Below are 22,268 nucleotides of genomic sequence, written 5' to 3'. Positions count from 1 at the left end.
TCCCACATAAAACCATGCAAGGTTACAGACATATAATAAAAACATATAAAAACAATATGGTAAAAACAAAGACAAGGTTGATAAAATAATTCTTCCTAAAAACCTACCGTAAAGCGCTTACTCAGTAGTCTGACATGGATGAAGAGCCTGTTATTTTTTCGTTTTTTAATATATATTTTAAAGTGCATGATTGTCCTAATAAGTTCGGTTGTTAATCGGTCATATCTTGTACTGTTTTTTAAAAGTGACAAAGGTGGAGGTTTCTCGGATTACTGGTGATATACTGTAGTAGTCCAGTTTGTGTAACCTTTAAATATAAAATTCTCAAAGCTTTGGAGTTGATATTTCTTAAAAATTACACAATGATGTGATGACTGACTACATTGATGACTTTTATTTTTAACCCTGACATGCTGATGCATGTCAGGGTTAAATTATCTACACCATTTTACAGAAAGTACATACAGTAGGTACACTATGTGATCAGGTACACTAATAAATAAAAAACCCTAACCCTAACCTCATTGCAATGTGTTCACATATTATGGCAATAAATGTAATTATTTAAATTTAATTAAATAGCCTGAAAACATTGTAACCGTTTGCTCCAAGATATCTAATCCAATCGAGTCCATCTTTATTTAAAAAGAAATTAAAACCATCACTTTTTGAAGTTTGGGGTAAATGAAGTAATTTAAAAACAAACGTCAGTCAATCTGCCCATAATGTGTAACTGGTATAAATAATGTACACAGAGAAATGTGCTTAAGATGTGGCAAACCACCTCCTCTCATGGTGCCTTTCTACAGCTGGAAATGTGGAAAGTTATAAACTGGGAAATTACCACTTCAAAATTGGGGCAACAGCCAAAATTTTCACCAAGTTTAAACAAAAATGAAAACAATGAATGACGATACTCCTGTAATCTGATGTGAGGATGGAAGTATGTTTATCTGGTTGGTGTTATTTGTTAATTGTTAGATTTGGGTTTGTCGCTGCAAACGGCCAGTTGAATTCAGTCTGGCTCAGTTAACTGTAATACAGCAGGGTTGCTACATGGGAACTTCCCACTTCCCAGCAACTCCTGAACACTTTAATTTCTGCGTCCATTCAGCCAAATGATAATTTACTTGATTAATCGCCATATTTCTTTACATATATTTTTCATTTGATGGGAGATGCAGATGAGAGTTTGTTAAATCTGCAAACTCCAAGCCAAACGTGAAACTTTCCCACAGGAGGCCGACACGGACGACCGGCAGGGCACGCTGACGTACGAGGAGTTCTCCGTCTTCTACAAGATGATGTCCATGAGGCGGGATCTGTTCCTGCTGATGATGGCGTACAGCGACAGGAAGGACCACCTGACCGTGGACGAGCTGGCCAACTTCCTGCGCAACGAGCAGAAGGTGAGCGCCGGCGTCGGGTCGGATCCGATCAAATCCTCTGGCTGACACATCTCTGCGATGGGGTGCCGAACCGGCTCCTCCGCAATCGGCCTCTTAAATTTGAGGTCCAGCCCCAGAACAGAGGTGGATTGTGTTTCCCTCGCCCTGTCGTCAGTCGAACATTTGAAGCCGCGCCGCGTCGGCCGTCTGCCTGGAGGAATCTGCTCCGCCGATTTATCACACCTGAAATGTGTTTGTGTCACGGGAGCCCTCGCCTTGTTTAATCCAGATCGTCTTTTGCATGTTTATGTGTTGAGGTTTTTTTTTCACACCTCTGTCATTATGTTTCCCTGTCTTGCACCGTAACGACGTAATCTTTCGTCACACTGTCACCAGCCCAGCTGTACTTCAGATGAACACTTTTCTCCGATTGAGCCACTCGTTTAGTTCCGTCATGGAATAATGCCGAACGTCAACAATCCCTCTGGCTTCATCTGTCATCCACACGTGCATTAAATCAGTGGGATTTGCTGCCTTTAAAAATGTCCCAACATGCGATTTACACGTGTTTTCTCTTTGCAGATGGCCAGTGTGACTTCCGAATATGTTGCAGAAATCATTGAAAAATTTGAGGTGTCGGATGAGAACAAGGAAAGAGGCGTCATGGGAATTGAAGGTAATTCTCACTTTTTTCCCCCTTTCCAAAATGTATTTATTTAAAAATGTTCTGTCATGCCTCACTTTTCTGGTCATTTTATGACATTCCTTTTTAATTCATGCGAGAGCCTTTTAGTCTCATCCTGCACAAGCAAAGTCCAACACTGGATGACACTTCACTGCAAAAAAAAAAAAAATCCCCTCACTACTGAAAACTCTGAATACTGAATGCATTATATGATGTTTCAATAATTGAAGCTTTAATTAATGTGTCATGCACATACAGGGTGCCTTTGAAACAGCTTGGATATCATTTCAATCATCTCTTAAAACATTATATTTTGTATTTCTATCACTTTAATGCTTGAATTATAAATAACGCCATTATAAAAAAGGTTGGAAATCTTTCAGTTTATATGTAATAAATGCAAAGTTGTGGGGATTTTTCAGTGTTTGAATGAAATTGTGTGGAAAAGTGAGATGTTCTTTTGTATTTTTTATGAATCCAGTGTGATGAAAACCCTTCTCATGATGGTGGAAAACACCATAAACTCAAGATGATTGTCTGAAACATTCACTTATATAAAAACAATAAAACAAAAAAAACCAAGGGGTTTCATCTATATGCAAAACCAGTTTTTTATGATTTCCTGTGAGATCCACTGCTCATTATAAATGGCTGACAAACCAAAGGAACAATCATGATTGCTTTGCTGTTTTTTGTGTGTCATTATAGGCTGCCATTATAAGTAATACCACATGTAGGTGAGGGCTGACCTTAAATCGGGAGCAGCGAGGAAGGAGGAGGGAAGCCGCGGCGTGAAAATTGGGAAATCGAAACGAGGGCGGAGGGAAAGAGAAAATGAGAGTGTGACAGAAATGAGAAGAGAGCAGATGAGAGGGGGAGGAACTAATCTAGTCGTCTGCAGCATGAAGGCCAACATTGTGTGTCTGGCTGACCAGACTCCAGTTTCCTCTGAAATGTGTGTTTGAACCGAGACATGTGAATACATGTGAAGGTGAATGAATGAATATCTTCTCCCACCACGAAGAGAAAAAAAACCTACAGTGAATGTCTGCGTGCCTGCATATAGCCGAGATTCCTCATTTAGAGCAATCAGCAGCTTCCCAAAGCAAAAAAAAAAAAAAATGTAATCGTTCCCGTATTTACATCACATCCCCCAATGTTTTCCATTTCTCTCCCAAATTTTCGGCTTCTTTTCCCTCATCTGTTTTCTCCCCCATTTTCAATTTCCACTGCTGGTGGTCTCATTTCTTTCCCTTCTCTCTGGATGAAAGGCTGCTTTCTTCCCTCTCGCTCCTCCTCATGCTGCACCGCCTAAAAAAAAAAAAAGTTAGGCGTTTTGAAGTGCACGTGCCAGCAGAGTGGTTTCAAACCTCACCACTCTGGTTTGAAAGTGCTCATACAGTGTGGATATTTTTTTCTTTTTTTTTTCTTTACCTGGAGATCCACCTGCTGGTGGAAAGATGTTGTCGAGATCAGTGGTATTATCTGGGCATGATTGAATGCTTTTATTCCAATTCTGTCGCTGCTGGATTTGGCACGTGTGCGTCTTGCAAACCAAAACTACAGAAATGAAGAAAATTAGAGCTTTGCACAAATATAACTGCGGTACGATCCAAACGCAGACCAGATTCAGCAGACCAAAGTCACAAGACAGATCTTTAGGTGACTCTGAGCTGCACAAAACAAGCAAAAAATCAAAAACCCCTGTGTAATTTAAGATCTGTCTGTAAATCTTTGCATATCATGAAGCCTTTCCGGTAGCAGTCTCACTGTGTGTATTCAGTAGAAGCAATACATTTAAGCATATTTGTATTTATTGTGTGTGAAAATAATTGCTAATTAGAATCAAACCATCCAGATGCTCTAAACACAACATACAGCTGAGGCAGATGCCGTGAGGACGTCGTCATTGCAGCCTAATGATGTGGTAGTTGTTGGCCCTGCTGTTGGTGTTGGATGACAAACACACTCGGACTCATAATTCATCCCGTTTTGTCGATAATCCACTGAATATATTGAGGCTTAAACTCAATCGAGGATCGACGACGTCATGGGAGTGTGTGGCGGGGGAGTGACGGACGTCTTTATGTCTCCATCGACACCCGCAGGCTTCACGAGTTTGATGCGCAGCCCGACGTGCGACGTCTTCAACCCTCTGCACCACGAGGTGAACCAAGACATGGATCAACCGCTGTGCAACTACTTCATCGCCTCCTCGCACAACACCTACCTGACCGGAGACCAGCTGCTGTCCCACTCCAAGACCGACATGTACGCCTGGGTGCTGCAGTCCGGCTGCCGCTGCGTGGAAGGTAACGTCTGCAGATGTGACTCCGTCTTTGTTACGAGGAGGTTTGTGTGGACCTTCAGGTTTACTTCAGGTACATCGCGTGGGTTTGAGGCTAATCAGGGACCCTGTATTGCTTTTTGGTGTGAATGTGAGTGTGAGTGTGTGTGTGTGTGTGTGTGTGTGTGTGTGTGTGTGTGTGTGTGTGTGTGTGTGTGTGTGTGTGTGTGTGTGTGTGTGTGTGTGTGTGTGTGTGTGTGTGTGTGTGTGTGTGTGTGGTCGTCTTCCTCTCTGTACTTTCCCTGTGATGGACTGATGACATGTCCATCCTGCCTTTATCCATCCTGCGCCCCTCAAACATTAATGAAGTATGGTTGTAGGGCGCATGGATGAAACGTTTAAGACTGAAGTCAACAATGGTTCCGGGTCCTGGGTTTGTATGTACTGTCTCTCTTTCACACTGGCTCGACTCCCTGCAGTCAGGAACGTCCTGTTATTCATCCTGTTTTCACTCTCTTGGGTAATTGAACTGAGCATTTCCACAATGTTGATCTTTTACAAATCCCTGCTTGACATGTTGTTTGTTTGGGGAATGTGCTCTGAAGATATATTTATAAATCCTTAACTTGAATGTTTTTGCAATTAAACGCAGTCTAAAGTACTTATTGAGAAAAGTACTTGTGCAATACTTGAGTACATGTGTTAATACGACGCTTTTTGCCATGAGGAACCACCTGTGAGCTCTGCAATAGATAGATAGATAGATGGATAGATAGATAGATAGATAGATAAATGAAGAGGATATCCATCCTGTTTTCAAAGGTGAAGAGAGAAAAGTAAGAAGAAACAGAAATCTGTCAACATGCAGTACTTTCAGTGGAGAGGAAACATAGATATTTTCCGTATTCATGAATAATGTCTTTTCTTTTCTTTCCTTTTTCTTCTTCCTGCAGTTGACTGCTGGGACGGTCCCGACGGAGAGCCGATGGTCCAACACGGCTACACTCTGACCTCCAAGATCCCCTTCAAGTCTGTCATCGAGACCATCAATAAATATGCCTTCATAAATAATCAGTGAGTCCAACCTACTTTGATAAAAACTGGAGCCTTTCATTGTCCAACAGGACGTGTATCTGGAGGAAAACACGGCGTTCTAAAAAGGAATCTAGCTTTTATTGATTTCTGCTCTCTGGAACTCTCTCTGAAACTGAATCCCATTGTTAATTGAATATTATTTTGTGCCATTTAATTGTGCTCCAGCAAGGCAAAGCACAGTTTTACCTATATAAAACACAAAGCTGCAGTATATTCCCCACAAAAAAACACTAATGTTCCAACATGATTTCCATGCTTTAGCAATAAAATATTGATGACTGGCAGAATTTCGTCCCCCATAGATTTTTTTTGCGATAAAGTTGCAAGAATTCCACAAGCAGCAGGTTTGTGTTTTCAGACAACACCGTGATTCCTGGCAGTAATTAGCACCTATTACCGAGCCATCTGCTGAGCAGAGTTTCCCCTGGCTCCCGGAGGAGCCTCTGTTTGTCTCTGGCGGGTCCAACGGTGCCCAAAACAAAGTGTTCAGTGGATGCAGCTTCCTGCTGCTGCGTTGACTCACTTCGACATCTATTGCAGCTACTTATTATAGCAAGTGTCCCTGTTATGAAACCGTCTATTTGATTACAAACCAGAGAGTGCTGATTTGGAATCTGTTTATGCAGTTAAACAAGAAGTGGGCTTACATTTGGCAGGTTTGTTTACATATTTTTTAAACAAATTAAATCTATTTTTGAGTTATCGACTTTCTACAGCTGCTGCTTGAAATCCTTTGCTCTTTATGGTTTAAAAGAGAAGTTTTGACATTTTCTGAAATACATTGACTTGTGACAACGTCCCACTTTAACCTGTCTTTAAAATAGTGAGGTGTAGCTGTCTATATATCCTCTATTATACACTAAGTTGTGTTTTCTTTCCTTTGGGCAAATGAGTGCAATGTAATATTTTAAATTGTTCGTTTGGATTCAAGCAAAGTGCCCACAAGCTTGTCTTCAGTGTTTATATTGAGCTTGGTTTACTAAAACTTTTTTTCCCCGCACCTTTATTTATTGACGATTTTTGAAAGAACATAAATCAAAACAAAATGGTCCAGTGGTGCGACACTTCACTTCAGTATTGGCCAATTAATTAGTTCTAAATAGTTCCTGCTAATAAAAAGTTCCAAGTAATTTTTTTATTTAATTCTTCCACTCAGTTAGTAGTATATCCATAATGTGCAGCTTGTAAAAACGATCCGATTCATCAAGTACTGACAACGAGAATAAGGAAAATTAACACTTATAGAAAAATATCCACATTCAAAGTAGCAGACGACTCTTATGAAGTTAAGCTATGTTCATTCGAGGCTACTATTATATAACAGGCACTAATGCTAATTATAATGTCACTTAGTAAGACATCGTTCATTTTGCTGTTTCATTTTGGATGCCAGTTAACAGGAGTTTAGTGAAATAGTAACAAATGTCATGCCAAATATAAGACAGGCTTTTTTTTCATGGAAATGTGTTGTAAAGACTAATAACTATTGAGCTCCCGGTGTTATGGGAAGATCTGCGTGAACAACAGCACAGGCGCCTCAGAAACAGGAGAACATGCCAGATCTGAGAAACATCAGAGAAATTTGTCTAAATTCATGTCTTCACAAAAGCAACAGTTACTCTGCAAAACTTTCCTCCAAATATGAGCTTTGTTAAAGTGGCCTTATTCTCCAACGTTGTCTAAAGAGCAAATTCATGGCTTCTGCAGGTTCAATGCAATTTTACAGCCAGTTACACTTCTACATTCAGAGAAGAGCACATAGTCATGTACACAGTCACACACTAATGGAAAAGAAGAATACGGTTCACTGCGAGTTGCAGTCGTCTCTCAAATTTCAAACCATTTGTGTTCATTTCCCCAGACAAACAGCATGCCTCTTAGTTTTGAGCAGAAGAATGAGACTGAATGAGAAACGTGTGTGTTTCAAATGCTTTTATTGGCACTAATAGCAGCGGACTTCGGCTTTCTTGTACGGCAATAACAAATCAATTGTGGCCGCACATGTGATGGAAATGAACAAAAATGATTTACGGAGGTGTGAACAGTGTGGTTCATGGTTGAGGACGATATCAGGGTGGCGCTCGAGCTCATGTTGAGCACAACCTGGAATTGAACTGAACGAAAGCCTGAAAAGACTCACAAGCTAATTAGTCAACGTTTGTTCTCTCCTCATTAATGAGTGGAATGTAATACTGCAAACTGTGAGTGAGTGTCGTAAAAACCGACACTGTCCTCAGCTTTTACATTCAACTAATATTTTATCATCAGTGCCACCTGCTAATGTGATTAATGGCCCCTGGGCTGTATTGAGCGGAACCAAGCAATATCTCTGTCTCGCTCGTTCGCGCGCACGCACGCACGCACACGCACGCACACGCACACACACACAGACACACACACACACACATCGCACACACACATCACACATCACACAGCTCATTGAGCCACCCCACTGTTTCACCTGCAGGAAATGAAACGACTCTTAATGTTTTTCTCTCTGCTGTTGCCTGTTGTCTTTTGCGGAGGACTGTGTGTGTGTGTGTGTGTGTGTGTGTTTTGGAGATCAGGGGTTGAAGTGAAAGCAGGGCTGCGTCCCCCGAGGGAGAGCTGTCAGTCTGACAAACCTGACATTTGAGCTGTGCTGCGGTGTGGCCACAAGTCATTTCACCTTTTCTAAATGAAAACACACACAGACACACACACACACACACACACACACACACACACACACACACACACACACACACACACACACACACACACACACACACCAGGTCACTGAGGTGAGAAGGTGCTCGCCGCTGTTTATTTTATTTAATTTTTTTATCATTTACCTCCTCTCTCTTCAAGTCAACTGGCTCAAGACGTACAACCTCTGTGTTTGTTTTAAAAAAAACAAAAAAACTTTTTTAACCCTCAGTATTTATGTAATAAAAAAAAAAAAACTGATGACGTGTCTCGATTCTTCTTCAGGTACCCGGTGATTCTCTCCATAGAGAACCACTGTAACATCCAGCAGCAGAAGAAGATCGCGCAGTACCTGCGAGACATCTTTGGAGACAAGCTGGACGTCGCGGACGTGATGCACAGAGACTCCAAAACGTTACCCAGTCCGACCAGCCTGCAAGGCAAAATACTCATCAAGGTAAGAAAAAAGCTGCAGATAGGTCAACAAACCATCCCTCCATCCCTCCATCCCTCCATCCCTCCACCCATCCATCCATCCATCCATTGCGGTGGCAGTATAGAGAGCTCTGTCTCCTGTAACTTCTCCCAACCGCTCCCAGACCGAACCAAAGATATATTCTCTCCAGAGAGTCCGGGGCCCACCTCGGGGCCTCCTCCCAGTCAGACTATCCTGGTCGACCTCTAACGGGAGACGGCCAGGTGGAATCCTGATCAGATGACCCACCTCAACGTTCCCACTGAGCAAACAGTGGTCCAAATCTCGTCTTTAAGACGTCGTTTCCTCCAGGAGACGTCTTCAGGGAACCGGAATTAAAGTATTTTTGCACGTCTTTCCTGGACATTGCATGGAGGTTCTGTTTGGACGTCACATGAAGGTGCAAACAAGACCTCTGGATGACGTGATGCAATGAAAATAAATAAATAAATTGTCACGAAACCTGAAACGGAACCGAAACCTCTTTTATGACAGACAAGACTCCTACCCACCGGACAAACGTCACACTCTCGAATACAGTGATTCTCTATGTGATCTGGGGCACACTGTGAGCTCAGCCAGAATGCTTTTTGTTCCACTCTTTTCATATATAAGCGACATGCTAACAAAATTATAGTCAGAATCAATATTATCAGGAGTGTGTTGTTGGTCTCTCGTATAGGAGACTTGTCCATTTTCGGTTCCATTCCAGGTTTTGCCACAATTTTTTCATTGCATCACGTCATCCAGAGGTCTTGTTTGGACGTTCATGTCCATGCAATGTCCAGGAAAGACTTACAAAAAAAAAAAAAAAAAGTTCATTCTGGTTCTTTGCTTGATTCTCCTTCCATATTTTACCTGCATTGCAACTCCGGATGAGAGACGGCACAGCAATGCTGCTAATTCTTTCCCCGCGAACAGAAGACGACAGAGGGAGAGAGGGAGGAAGGACCAAACTAGGTCATGTCATTGTATTAATTATAGCAGTGAAAGAAGAGAAGGACGGCATGCTGGCACATGATGAGTAGGTAACAGATTGCTGCTTTTGATTTTTAGCAACACTCACAGTACAAGCACACGTGAAAGCGCAACCTGCAAAGTAACTCACATGTCGAACTATTCATTGTTTTAATCGCCACAAGTGGGCATCAGTTCTATCAGCTGAAGAGGGATTAAATATTAAAAGGCATATTCAAAGGCTCCTACTCCAGAGAGATATTGTCTGAATCTGGAAGCGAGACAATTAAAGCATTTTTAAGTTGATAATCATCCATTGTAGTAAGATTTCAAATACATAAGGAGTGGAAGTCAAAGTTTATGCTTGAAAACATTGATCTGATCCAAGTATCTTTCCAGACGTTGGTCAACTTGTGGTTTCTGAAATTTGTTTGATGTTTATTGAGTCTTTTTCTTCTGAAATTGCTCAAGTAGTGATTTTATCTTGGAATTCAGATGAGACCTCGGTCGGGCCTCATTGACTAGATGCTTAAAGTTTATGCTCGTGCAAACAGATTGTTTTTAATAACAGTGTGTAAAGAGAAGTATTCAAAGGAGGACATTGACCTGTGATATATGGTTTGCATTCATCAAGCAGTGATTGGATGGAGCACTGGGCCACAAAAAGCACGTTTAATGCGATGTGATGGAGTTGGATGTGTTCGTGGAGGTAGTTATCAAAAATGTTGGAACGAACTACGTTGTATCACGTTTCAGCTACAGCTAATTAAATTAATAATATTGTAAAAGAAAAAAAAGAACAATAGAAGAGATTAAGAAATGAATCCAAGACCACAGCAGGAGTACAACACAGAAAATATCTGATATTACAGTTAAAAAAATAAATAAGAAATGCCTCTCAGCATTACAGCATCTTTTCAAACATGTTAAAAACAGATGTAGTCATAAATGAAGCAAACACTTTTAGTCTTTGCAAATCAGATTTTAAATGACTGTAATATCATTGAATGAGTCTCCTTTTTAAGCTCATATTGGTTCTCATGCTCAAGTATTATGTAAGTGAACTGTGTTGCTGCTGAGTACGATCACTCTTCAAATCAGTGTTCAGATGTTTGTGTCCACTCATTACAGCCAAAAGGCTTTTTAATGATAACATTTCAGCTTTATATCTGTGTTTGTTCACCAAAATTCACCTTAGTTCAATGTATGTCCTTTAATGTTCATCTGAAAAACGTAATTCAAACAAAGAAACTTTATTTGTTTATAAATGGTTTTGAATGCCTGAATTTTTTACAATCCCAACATTAACTAACTATAAAAGTAACTAATATTCTGAGAGTAGTAGTGTGAATTTCTACTTTATTGAGTTTCCAACAGCTGTACTTTTACTTGTAACTACGTACAATTTAAGCAATTTAGCAGTAATTGTCCTTTATGATGCATTTCTAGCGACATAGTCAAATGTTTGAGTTTCATAAATGTCACCAAAAAAAAAAAAAGAAATAGAACACGCTGTTATTCAAGGATGAAACAAGCTGAACATCATCCGCGTGAAACCTTGAAAAAGCCGAGCAGGAACAATTGTTTTTGTTCTTTGTTATTTGACAGTTTGAAAAGTCTTCTACACTAAGTATGCGACACGTCACACACATCTGGCTGGTTCACCACGGCCAGCCTCAGGTGTTGATCTATTATGGCATCGGTTGTTCCTGCAGGGCGAGTTGACCTGACAGACATTGCTCATATGATCTTTGTCAGGAGGAAATCAACCCACACGTACAACACAAAGACAAAGAATGACAAGATCCTTATCCAGAAGCACCGTCGGAGTTACACAAAGGAGACGACGGACGGAGCTTCTGGATGGGCGAAAGGTTTCGGCGCTTATTCGATTTCTTAAGAAGGAGAACCAGATAAAAATCGACTTTATCTTTAATGTGAAGAAAGTCTGGTGTGTTTCCGAGGACAGACGCCCCAGCTCTGTCCCTCCTTCATGTGATGTCTGAAAAGTGAAAGAGCATTATTGATTTTCTATAAAAGACCCTTTACTCCCACTTCTCCCCTCCCCCCCAACCGCTGCCCCCGCTGCAGAGCCTTTAACCTCGCTCCATAGCCCGGCGGCGCTGGAGACCAGAGAGTCATGGGACAATAAAGAAGAAATGCCATAAAGTTTGACAGTCACAGATAGAAGGAAGGAAGGGGTGATAGACTGCGTGTTGAAGTGGGCACGGTGATGTCAGCCGGCGAGATACTCGGTGTTCTGCTCTTGGTATTGGAGGACGGAGCTCAGGAAAAATCTCGACTCCCACTCAGACTTTCAGAATAGCTCACTAATGGGCTTCCACTGTGCTGAAAGAGCTACACGGGAAGCTTCTCAAAGCATCTGCAGCTGCTTGTACACTGCGTTTTGGTTTGTGTGTGTGTGTGTGTGTGTGTATATATGTGTGTATGTATGTGTGTGTTTTGGCCTTTTGCATGCTTTGATTCCATGACATAAGCTCTGCCTTTAAACTACAGTGAGCGGAGCGACATAGAGTCGTGGTTGATCTTTTATAAGTGTATAGATTGGAGTCCGGTATATTGACTCGTGAGCGTCGGAGCAGTACTGTACTGCGTACTGTATGCGTGGGTCAAACGTACGCTCTCCACATTCCTCCCGTGTCTTTGTGTGTTTTCCGCCCACCCAGGGGAAGCGCCTGCCTGCGTACCTGTCAGCGGACGCCGAGGAAGGCGAGGTGTCTGACGACGACAGCGCCGATGAAATTGAGGACGACTTCAAGCTCAAGAGCAGTAATGTAAGATGGCGGTCGCTTACGATTATAGCGTTGCATCCTGGGAAGAAAAAAAACAAACCCTTTTCCATTTCACTCAGCTTTAACGTGCTTGTCACACTTGTTTTTTTGCAGCCGGGGCATCAGAACAGCAGGCAGTCATATGATCTGAATGAATGTAAATACTCTGCAGTCAAGCAGAACATGTTGTGAAGAATAACACATATTTTAATTAATACTGTCATTTTATTAGGATTTTAGCACCATTTAAATTAGTTTATCGTTTTTGAAATCTCGTTTCGTCATCTTCCACCAGCTAAGAAAGCAAAAATGCAAATTCAGGATTTGTTGAAAGATTAAATTTTTTTTTTTTAGCATTTTTGCAATTCTGACTATTTGACTTCATATTTGAGTGGCTACACTAACTTTTCATTTTAATCGTTGCTCAGCGTAGGTTCACAAAAAAATCGGATCAAGTTTTTTATTCATGTCAAAATCAGTGTTTTCACTGCAAAGAATATTTTATTCTTCAGTGAAAAGCATGAATGAAGTGCAGTTATGCAAACGTGTCAACATTTTAGAAATGGAAAATTACGTCGCTCATAGAATTAGGAATTAGATCCCACCCGTGTGGATTCTGCAGATATAATTCCTCAGTATTTTGGCCGCTTCAGCATTTCAACACATCAGAATGAGTCAGAGATTTACGAACTAATCAGAGGCCGCCTTTCAAAAGGTACAGTATATGCCAAATGCTATCAATTGACCAATCACGTTACTTGTGACCGGCCGTAATATAAACCGGAAGTCAGTTGCGAGTTGTTTACTCAAGCTGATAATTCCCTGTATTTTGGCAAAAAAAAAGGTGAATTCAGGCAAAATTAGACAGTGAAAAGTAGTGATGGACATTATACACATATTTTAGACGGCTTTGAACAACACTTCTGCTATTTCTTCGGCCGACTTTTCCAAAAATTGACCGTCCAGAAGACGGCTGGACGGCTCGCAGCCTAAAACCATGTCGCTGGTAACAAAAGCTGTCCATCAGCACTTTATTTAAAGTGACAGTGTGTAATGACATGTAGCGAAATGAAAATTTGCCACAATTATTTTTGATCTGGATCACCACCGAATTATAATGAGTTCTTCCTTTGATCAAAATGCATCTGTGTAGCACATTTCATGAAGAGTTTGAGGAAATCTTGTTAACGGAGAGACAGACGAACGTGGGTTTTTTTCTTCTCATTCATAGCAGCTTCATTTGAAAATGTTCCACATTAAAAAGTAACCTGTAAAAGACATCAATCGTCTCATCAGCCGAACATATTAGGGTTTATTGTTGCAACAAGAGTTGCCTTATTTTCAGCTCTTTAAATACGTTTAAGTAATTTATCCGACAAAAATGACAACAAGTGTCTCTCCTGAAGATGAATAGAAAAACAGGACTCCTCCTAGTTAAGCCTGACACACACACACACACACACACACACACACACACACACACACACACACACACACACACACACACACACACACACACACACACACACACACACACACACACACACACGCGAAGGCACCGTAAACAGAAGTCAGCTAATGGGATCTTAATGACATTGTTACGCTCGATGTAATGACTGCAGCAATTGAGTAGCAATGTTTCTGCTTGTAAAGGTTTAACAAGCATTACTCCGGCGATGTGTTAATGCTTAATGACGCAGCTCTGAACTTTAAGTCGAGCAGTTAAACAACACGTACTGTCATACATGTTTATCTGCTTGATTTGTGTTCTCTGTCGTGGCACAGAGTTTGTCCCGATCACATTCACAGATGGAAAACAGTTGTGTCAATTTCAAGATGATGTACTAGTTTAATTAAATATGGCAGCATCCTTCCCCATTTAGCTGGAGGCACGAGGCCACAGATGCCACTTCGTATGATCGTTGCCATTTTGAAAGAGGTGATGGTCATAGTTTTCTACTGATGAGTTGTTGTTTGTTTTTTTTTTACTTAATCTTATTAATTTAGTGAGTTTTCACTCATAAAGGTCTCTTTATTCCCTGTCTTGCTAAAGCAAAGAAACAAAAGCCATGTTTTCCCATAAAGGACTTGATATATCTCGCTGACAACTGTACGCTGGCAGCAGATTTACCAGGAGAGAGAAACCGTTCATTCACATCCCTGCCTCGAACGTCTGGAGGAAACAGAAAACAAAGCAGAGGCAATTTCAACCTGCAGACTGAATTCAAGGTTGAATTCACTTTTATTCATATAGCGTCAATGTCAACACAGTCGTCTCAATGCAAATTATTTTCAGATACAATATTGAGAAAACCGATGAAGTACAGAAGAGCGAGCATTTGTGAAAGCAAAAAAAACAACCACAGGAAGAAATCTCCAGCAGATGCACATTCAGAGGAGGTGACTTGGTTGTTTACTTGTTTACAAAAACGCCAAACATATGGCGGTAGGAATCACAGATTGCGATACCTGCAGGAAGGCACAGAGTGGAGAAACACCGATTACTGGAGAGACACGCAGAGTTAATGATATTCAATTCACGGTTTAAGAAGAGCCCCACCCCCACACACAGACACCATCACACCAGTCACACAAAAACTGTATTTGAAAAAGGTCTCCCAGCTGTATTTACCTAAAGCAGCTAAACTAAGAAAACAGTCCCGAGTGACCTGAGCCACTGTTAGATGATCTTTTCTGCCTTCACACATTGTATGAAAATATCAGCCAATGACATGGTCCCGTACACAATATCAGTCCAAGTGCAATCGATAGATTGAAAGTGAACACTGGCTTTTGTTTTGCAGGTTCAGAGCAGTTTAAAGGGGTCATGTGCAAAGAAAATCCCTTTGCAATGGTTTTCCAACAGTAATATGCGAAGAAAGTCTGTTTTCTCTCTCTTCCTGGATGGTTTCATAAAAAAAAAAAAAAAAAGGTGTGCTCCAACCAGCCAATCAGAAATCAAACCCTGTATAGTGTCATCAGGGGTTTAGCCAATCACAATCAAGGTAGGCTCCTCCCCTTTGACTCTTCCCACAATTAGGCAGCTCTACTCTGGCACATGGCGCCGCAAGAGGAAGTACTTCCTCCTCTTACCAAGATGGGCATGTGTACGCGGAGCCAGCTCACACAGACACAGCAGATTCTTAATGCAACTCCTTGGATCCAATATTCAAATGGAGGAGAATCAAAGAAAAGTTAGATTTGGGGGCGATAAACTTTGAATTCAACGTTTTTAGACCAACAAGACCCACGTGAATGTGTTAAAATGTTGTATGATATGATCCCTTTAAAATATTAATCAGTGCACTCTAAAACAATCATTGCAATTTAATGAAAGTTGGTAAAAATTGTATTTCTTTAAAATAGGTTTCTTATGTGCACTCCATTCTTCGAATACACAAAGTTCTGACAAGTAAGCTGCACTCGACTTGGCTGAAATAGCCTTGGCCTCTTTTCGGGGGCTGTGCAGCCGTGGTGCTGTGTTCTTGCATCAAAACAGTTCTTCTCTAAACGCCGTCCTCTCCCTCTGTCACCCAGGGCAATGGCCATCACCAGGTAGAGTCTCACATCAGGAAGAAACTGGACTCTCTTTTGAAGGAGTCTCGGATCGGAGACAAAGAAGATTCTGACAGCTTCAGCATCAGAGCGCTGCTCCGAGCGACGCACCAGGGCCTTCAGAAGAACCTGCGGCAGGTACAGCCCCCCCCCCCCCCCCCCCCCCCCCTCCACCCCCTCCCACCCTCAGCCCCCCCACAGGCAAAGTGTGCTATGGCGTTCAGAGCGCGGGAGGGGGGGTGTAGACACTCGTCAACAGATGAAGAGAAGAAAGTGAAAAAGAGAGGGACTATAACTAGGCCACGGCATCAGTCACGGAGGATGCTGCGTTTTGTCGGGTCGGACAAAGACGGAGACCGAGAGGCCAGCGGCAGCGGTTCAGGTGCCTCTTGAGAGGCCGCGGGTTTTTCACCCGCATCATCCTCAGCGTGTCAAAACAGACCGGGGTTGATGAGGAACTAAATGTCTGCAGTGTTGCTTAATATTTAATGGGGCTGCTTGGCTCTGGTGCTATTTATAGAGTGCACCGTTTCCCGACAGCCATTTTAAACGTAGTGGGTGTTGCGCATCGGGGTTTCCTATTCTCTATATTTGACTCTTCCGTTGTTGGAGACCCCCTGCACCTCATTTGTGTCTCTGGAGCTTTTTCCTCCTCCGTGTGCTCCAGAGACTGTAATTTAGCTTTTTTTTTTTTTCTTTCTTCCAGTTCCTCTCTTTTGTTTTTGTCCTCTCCACCTCAGCTGCGCTTCTCTTGGCTCACGTCTCTCGCGTCCCCTCCAGCTCTGGAAGCTTTCGGGTTTAAGTGACTCACCGGGTGCTAATGTGGTTGTTATTAGATTCACACCAATGATTCCCCCCTCGCATGAATGTAAACAAGCAGACACCAGCATCTGAACGTCTTCCCTCCTTTTCCTAGAGCTCCAAAGGGGTTCTGAAGAAATCCCAAAGCAGATCCTTCATCACGACGCTCAAGCAGAAGGTGAGAGTTCTGTGAAAGGAGGTTCCTCTGCTTTTTTTTAAAATAAAAGAACTCTTGTGATCTTCTGTATTTGTTTGGGATCCAAAATAGAAAATCCAAGGTTGAACATGAATAAAATATCTTCAGATCTCAATGTTTGGTAACTTTTTTGAGTTTTCAAAATATTCAAACTCTGACACATGGAACTCAGTTTGAATTAGTAAAATAAATCCCCATCTTTCTTTTCTTTTTTTTTTTAAACTGCTTTATCTGATTTGGGGTTGAGGGGAGTTAACCGTGACCGTTCCAGCTCTTCAGAGATACAACGCATTCATACCAGAAACCAATTTAGGAAACACCAATTAATCAACATAGTATGCATTTCTTTGAACTGTTTTGAGGACACACACACACACACACACACGCACGCACGCACGCACGCACGCACGCACGCACGCACACACACACACACACACACACACACCCAAATAAGCAATTTCTGCCGAGAACCATGGCATGCAAACTCCACAGAGATAGGAGGCGACTCATTTTAATGCACTTATGGTGAAATCTCGTCATTTTGACTCATGTAGGTAGCTCGCTACCACAAAGCAGGGGTTTAAAGTATTAAAAAGTCTATAAGCAACAGTCACTGCGTAAGCATCACTTCATTCATGTGTGGCTTTGTACGGTTACGATGGTGTTGTTGGTCATTTATCTTAAGGTTTCCATGGGGATGTTGGGGATTTTTTTTTTTTGTGAACACTCTCAACTGGGAGAAAGGGACTTTCCCAAACAGTAATTTTCCAAACTCTCAGCTGCATGAATACACCACTAATGAATCAATAAATCAAATCAAATCATTACATAAAATGTTTGGCGTATCACCAAAGATATGAAGTCTACTTGTTTAAAATTACTTCTCAGTGCGTTGAAAAGTAATAGAGTTACTGATTGAGTTATTTCTACTTCTAATTTCTATGTAGTTGCACTGCCTTTATCGCCATTAGAGTAATGCGTTACTTTACTCCCAACAATGCTTAGATCCTAAATTGTGAACTTCTTTGAAATTGATTTATTACGTATCACCCGATTTTTGAACAGATGTGTGTCCTTGTGAAATGTTCGAGTTATTCATTGGACAAAACACCAAATAATAAATCTAAGCAGCATCATTTTAAGTCTGGAATATTGTTTCAGTGCACGTCTACTGCTCGCCACGCGCTCCTCGTTCACTGGGTGTACTGAAGCACCATCCCACCAAGCAGCATGTTTCTGCTAGAAAAGATGACAGCAATCAATAAATAATGGTGCAGCCTACATGAACAGAGCTGGTGAAGGCTATAATTATACTATATATCTCTGAAACATACCAGAATATGCCCTCTTTAGGAAAGCCCTTTGTATTCTTGTGCCTTTTTAACTCATTGGCATAACTGTCAGACATAAAAAAAAAAAAAAGGTTAATTAAGTCAGAAATGTTAATACAAAGCATACTTTGTTTGGAGTTATCTTCCCCCCTGTGGTAGCTAACAGGATTATAATTAAATCCAGAATACGTCGCCTATGTTCTGGTTCCACTCAGCAGATCAGTGAAGGGAATCCACGTGTTGGGTTTTCACTGGCACGTTTACATTCTGTCTTTGCCACGCTTCTCCTACTGTAACGTCGGGAGATGCTTTCATAACGTTCCCTTCCACAGGTTGGCCTTCATTCAGGCTGCAGCGTGCTTGTCTCCACATACATTTACTCGTTTTTCACTCCGTCCTTCCCTGTGCTCGTTTTTACCTTTGCTTCCCCGCCTCAGTTTCCCCACTCACATCACCCTTTCATTCTTCTATGCCTCTGTCTGTGTGTATTATTCACCCTCCCACGTGTGTGTGTGTGTGTGTGTGTGTGTGTGTGTGTGTGTGTGTGTGTGTGTGTGTGTGTGTGTGTGTGTGTGTGTGTGTGTGTGTGTGTGTGTGTGTGTGTGTGTGTGTGTGTGTGTGTGTGTGTGTGTGTGTGTGTGTGTGTGTGTGTGTGTGTGTGTGTGTGTGCATGCACGGGTGCATGTAATCTGTTGGCACGCAGCCTAAACCCTGTAATTATTGCAGCCCTCATCATCTTCTCAACTCCACTTTAGGTCTAATAGGGATGCTGCTTCTCTTAAGAAAGAACGCACACACACACACACACACACACACACACACACACACATACACACCTCAAAAAACACACTCCTGCTATAATTACATATGACGTACCTAAAACACCCACCGACATGAACTCGTTCTAACTACGGCTACAATAACAGTGCTACAAATTGCATAGCGGGAAGCTTATACAATTTACTAACGATACGCTGGCAGCCACCCCTGACCGATGGAGGACCCTTGTTGTACAGTTGTGTAGGTGGATTCATGTATGATTCATATTTTACACAAGTACAAGCAATTTGTCTAGGTGATCGTCTTGCTGCTTCCCCATTGGTAGTAATTAGGTGTTTATGTCTTTGTGTGTGTCTGTTGTCCAGCGGCACTCCAAGTCCAGGCTGACCTGCCAGAGCATGGACAAGGAGGACGACGGTCAGGAGAAGTCCGGGAGGGAGGCCGGAGGACAGATTAACAGGTGACCTTTGAACCGCTTCAGCTGCACACTGACGAGAGGTTAGATCGCTGGGAGCCTGAAACAATCCAGGTCACTGGTGCCCCCACTCGCTCAGCGAAGCTTCTCCAGCCGTTATTTGACTAAAGCATTAGGACATGATGCAAAATCTCAAATCAGAGCTTCAATTGTACACAAAATATTGACTTTTACTGGTGTAAAAGAGAGAGCAAGGAGACCGTGACCGAGTCCCATTAAGCTGGGTTTGTTCAGCGAGTCAAGGATCTTTGTTTTCGTCTTTGTTTTTTTTTCTGCTTTAAAGCTTTAAATAGAGGTAAATGTCACGTTTCTCCAGAAACAATTAAATTAGTTATGTAGCAAAAATTCCTCACTGTGATAGCCAAATAGAAATAACAATACTTTCATAAAATATACATTTGTCTTTTGCTTATGAATAATACATAGGTTTAGCATTTTATATATTCTATGTCCAAGTTAATATTACAATTATCATGGCCACAGGAACCACAGTCTTAAACATAAGGGCTTTAGGTTTCACCCAATGTGTGTCATTTTTAATGTCTGAAAATGTTCTTTAGTTTATATTTTCTTTAAAAAATACATAATGTATAACTATGGCTGTACTGTGACTGAATAAGTGTAAAACAGTCTCTAGAATAAACGTTTCTCGCCATTGTTGTACCACTGAACATTTCCATCTGCAGCCTGACGCACGTTTTCACACACCATCAAGGAGCCAGGAGTCATTTTAAATGAGATTGACATAAACATAATAGGAATAAATGTTATATTCTCTCGGATGCATGTTAAATTTAAAATTGCATATGAAATTGGCCTCAAGTAAAGTATAGTATGTCAGAAAAATGTGTTCTTTCACTGGTTAAATACAAAAAATATAATTTTCTGCAGTTTGAAGCGAGCACATCTCTCCCTTTGCACAATGTTTTGTCCACTGTGCTCTTGCTTTTTTTCTCTGTGAGTGAGCACTGAGCGAGAAGTATGGAAATTCCGCTTTGTTTTCCTCCCACAGTTGCTGTCTGCATATAAGGCCTTTGTCTCTGCTCCTCCAGTCTTTGTACCTGGTTGCATATTCATGTATGCATGTCCTCAGGAACTGTCACAATACAGATCCCTCCTGCATGCATTCGCCTGTGTAACTGCCTATCTTTTAGCGCGGCCGCACGGACAATGGCTTGTCCTTAAAAGTGTGTACGCCTTGCAGTGCGGCATGTGCTCCGCTCCCTATTAAGCTTCTCTGCCTTTGATGCTCCTTCCTGTGGTTTGCAAGCTGCCGCTCGATGGACAATCCTCTCCATCCTGCTGGGGTTTTTTTTTCCACCATAAACCCCATGGTGGATAAACGAGCGTGTGCATGTCGGCCTCCATCCTCTTTTTTTTACTCCACCTGCCCAATTAATGTACCTAAGGTGATCTCACTTCCTGTCCTATCTCCTCGTCCACAATTATCTGGCAAATGTCTTAGGGGCGGGAGGAAGAGGAAGACGATGAAACTGAGCAGGGATCTGTCGAACGTGGTGGTGTTCACCAACTCCGTGGCCTCTCAGGAGTGTCTGAATGAAGGTGAGACGCCAAACCTTGACACCTGGCGCACAGGCGACGAGGCAACTGGCAATCTCAAAGATCTCGCCACGCCCCGACTCCACGTGTCTTTCCGCAGGCACCCCGGGAGATGTTCTGTCGTTCAGCGAGACCAGGGCACAGTCGTTGGTCAATCACAGGACCGAACAGTTCTTGACTTTCAACCAGAGGCAGCTCTCGCGGATTTATCCCTCGGCCTATCGCATCGACTCGTCCAACTTCAATCCCCAGTTCTACTGGAATGTGGGCTGTCAGTTGGGTAAGACATCAGCCGGTCACTCTGCTGTGGCGGTGAAGCCTTAATAAGAACACCAAGTCACGAACCTGCCATTACAGTGAATAACCTGAACCATCCACACCGACTACTTTATGTACAAACTTCAGTGGGATGTATTACACTGTGTTGGCAAAAAAAAAAAAATCTTTGATTCATCTTATATGAAAATACATTTTAAGCTATGTTAAGATCAATGAATAGAATCAGGAAGTTTAAGTAAGCCATTAAATTCAGATCTGCCAGTGAATCCTGTACATCTCTCATTGAAATACTTTTAAGTTGAGTGTTTATGCCATTGACTGGCTTTTTCTATTATTTAAATAATAACTTCGTAAAATGTATGTTCTGTGTAGATTGACATCATGTGTTTTTTTTCCCTTAATATCGAATGAAATCTGTGAGAAAGTTTGAAAAGGACATGATTGATGTAGTATTTCACAATTCATAAAGATCGCCTTAAAAATCTCTCACACAATCCGGTCCACCAATGCTTTAACACTGACGGTGATGTGAATTGCAACTGTCATCAACTTTTACTGGTTAGGTTTAAAAGAAAACACCAAACAATTGAGGAAATTACCATATTTCATTCGTTCGTTCATTCTTTTATATTATTATTACATAATAAACAAAACAAATTAAGTACAATGAACACAATCAAATCGAGAAACATGTTGGAAAAAGAGTTTGAAGAAGCAATTACAGTAGAGTACAGGATACTTTCCTTCAGAATGTTTGAAATCTAATTATTTGTTTATTTTTATTTCTTTTAACAAAACTGTTGTGCTCCACTGAGAAATGTTCACCTTCAGGATTGATTAAGTTTGTTCAAAGCTCGAGAGTCCATGGAAGTCTTGGTGTAAGAAAGATCAAAAACGATATTGTTAGAAAAGTTGCTTCAAAAA

General features: G+C 41.6%; 1 protein-coding gene across 3 annotated transcripts in view; it reads left to right on the top strand.

Moving 5' to 3' along the window:
• plch1 (phospholipase C, eta 1) overlaps positions 1-22,268 on the top strand; it is a gene marked incomplete at its 5' end in the record, with an annotated part of 61,216 nt that overhangs the window by 30,895 nt on the left and 8,053 nt on the right. For 2 of the 3 annotated variants that reach the window (XM_080507893.1, XM_080507892.1), the window contains 11 exons: positions 1,239-1,409; positions 1,971-2,064; positions 4,182-4,385; positions 5,314-5,434; positions 8,429-8,600; positions 12,263-12,370; positions 15,905-16,060; positions 16,839-16,901; positions 19,396-19,490; positions 20,971-21,068; positions 21,166-21,345. In XM_080507893.1, coding sequence (XP_080364019.1) covers positions 1,239-1,409; positions 1,971-2,064; positions 4,182-4,385; positions 5,314-5,434; positions 8,429-8,600; positions 12,263-12,370; positions 15,905-16,060; positions 16,839-16,901; positions 19,396-19,490; positions 20,971-21,068; positions 21,166-21,345 — 1,462 coding nt within the window. Of the gene's footprint in view, positions 1-1,238; positions 1,410-1,970; positions 2,065-4,181; positions 4,386-5,313; positions 5,435-8,428; positions 8,601-12,262; positions 12,371-15,904; positions 16,061-16,838; positions 16,902-19,362; positions 19,491-20,970; positions 21,069-21,165; positions 21,346-22,268 lie in introns of all 3 variants that reach the window. The other variant, XM_080507894.1, reaches the window with a different exon arrangement.

This window comes from Blennius ocellaris, assembly GCF_963422515.1.
Source record: "Blennius ocellaris genome assembly, chromosome: 2".
Classification (NCBI taxonomy): Eukaryota; Metazoa; Chordata; class Actinopteri; order Blenniiformes; family Blenniidae; genus Blennius; species Blennius ocellaris.
The sequence above is the reverse complement of the archived record's forward strand: the minus strand, read 5'-3'. Positions and strand labels throughout refer to the sequence as shown.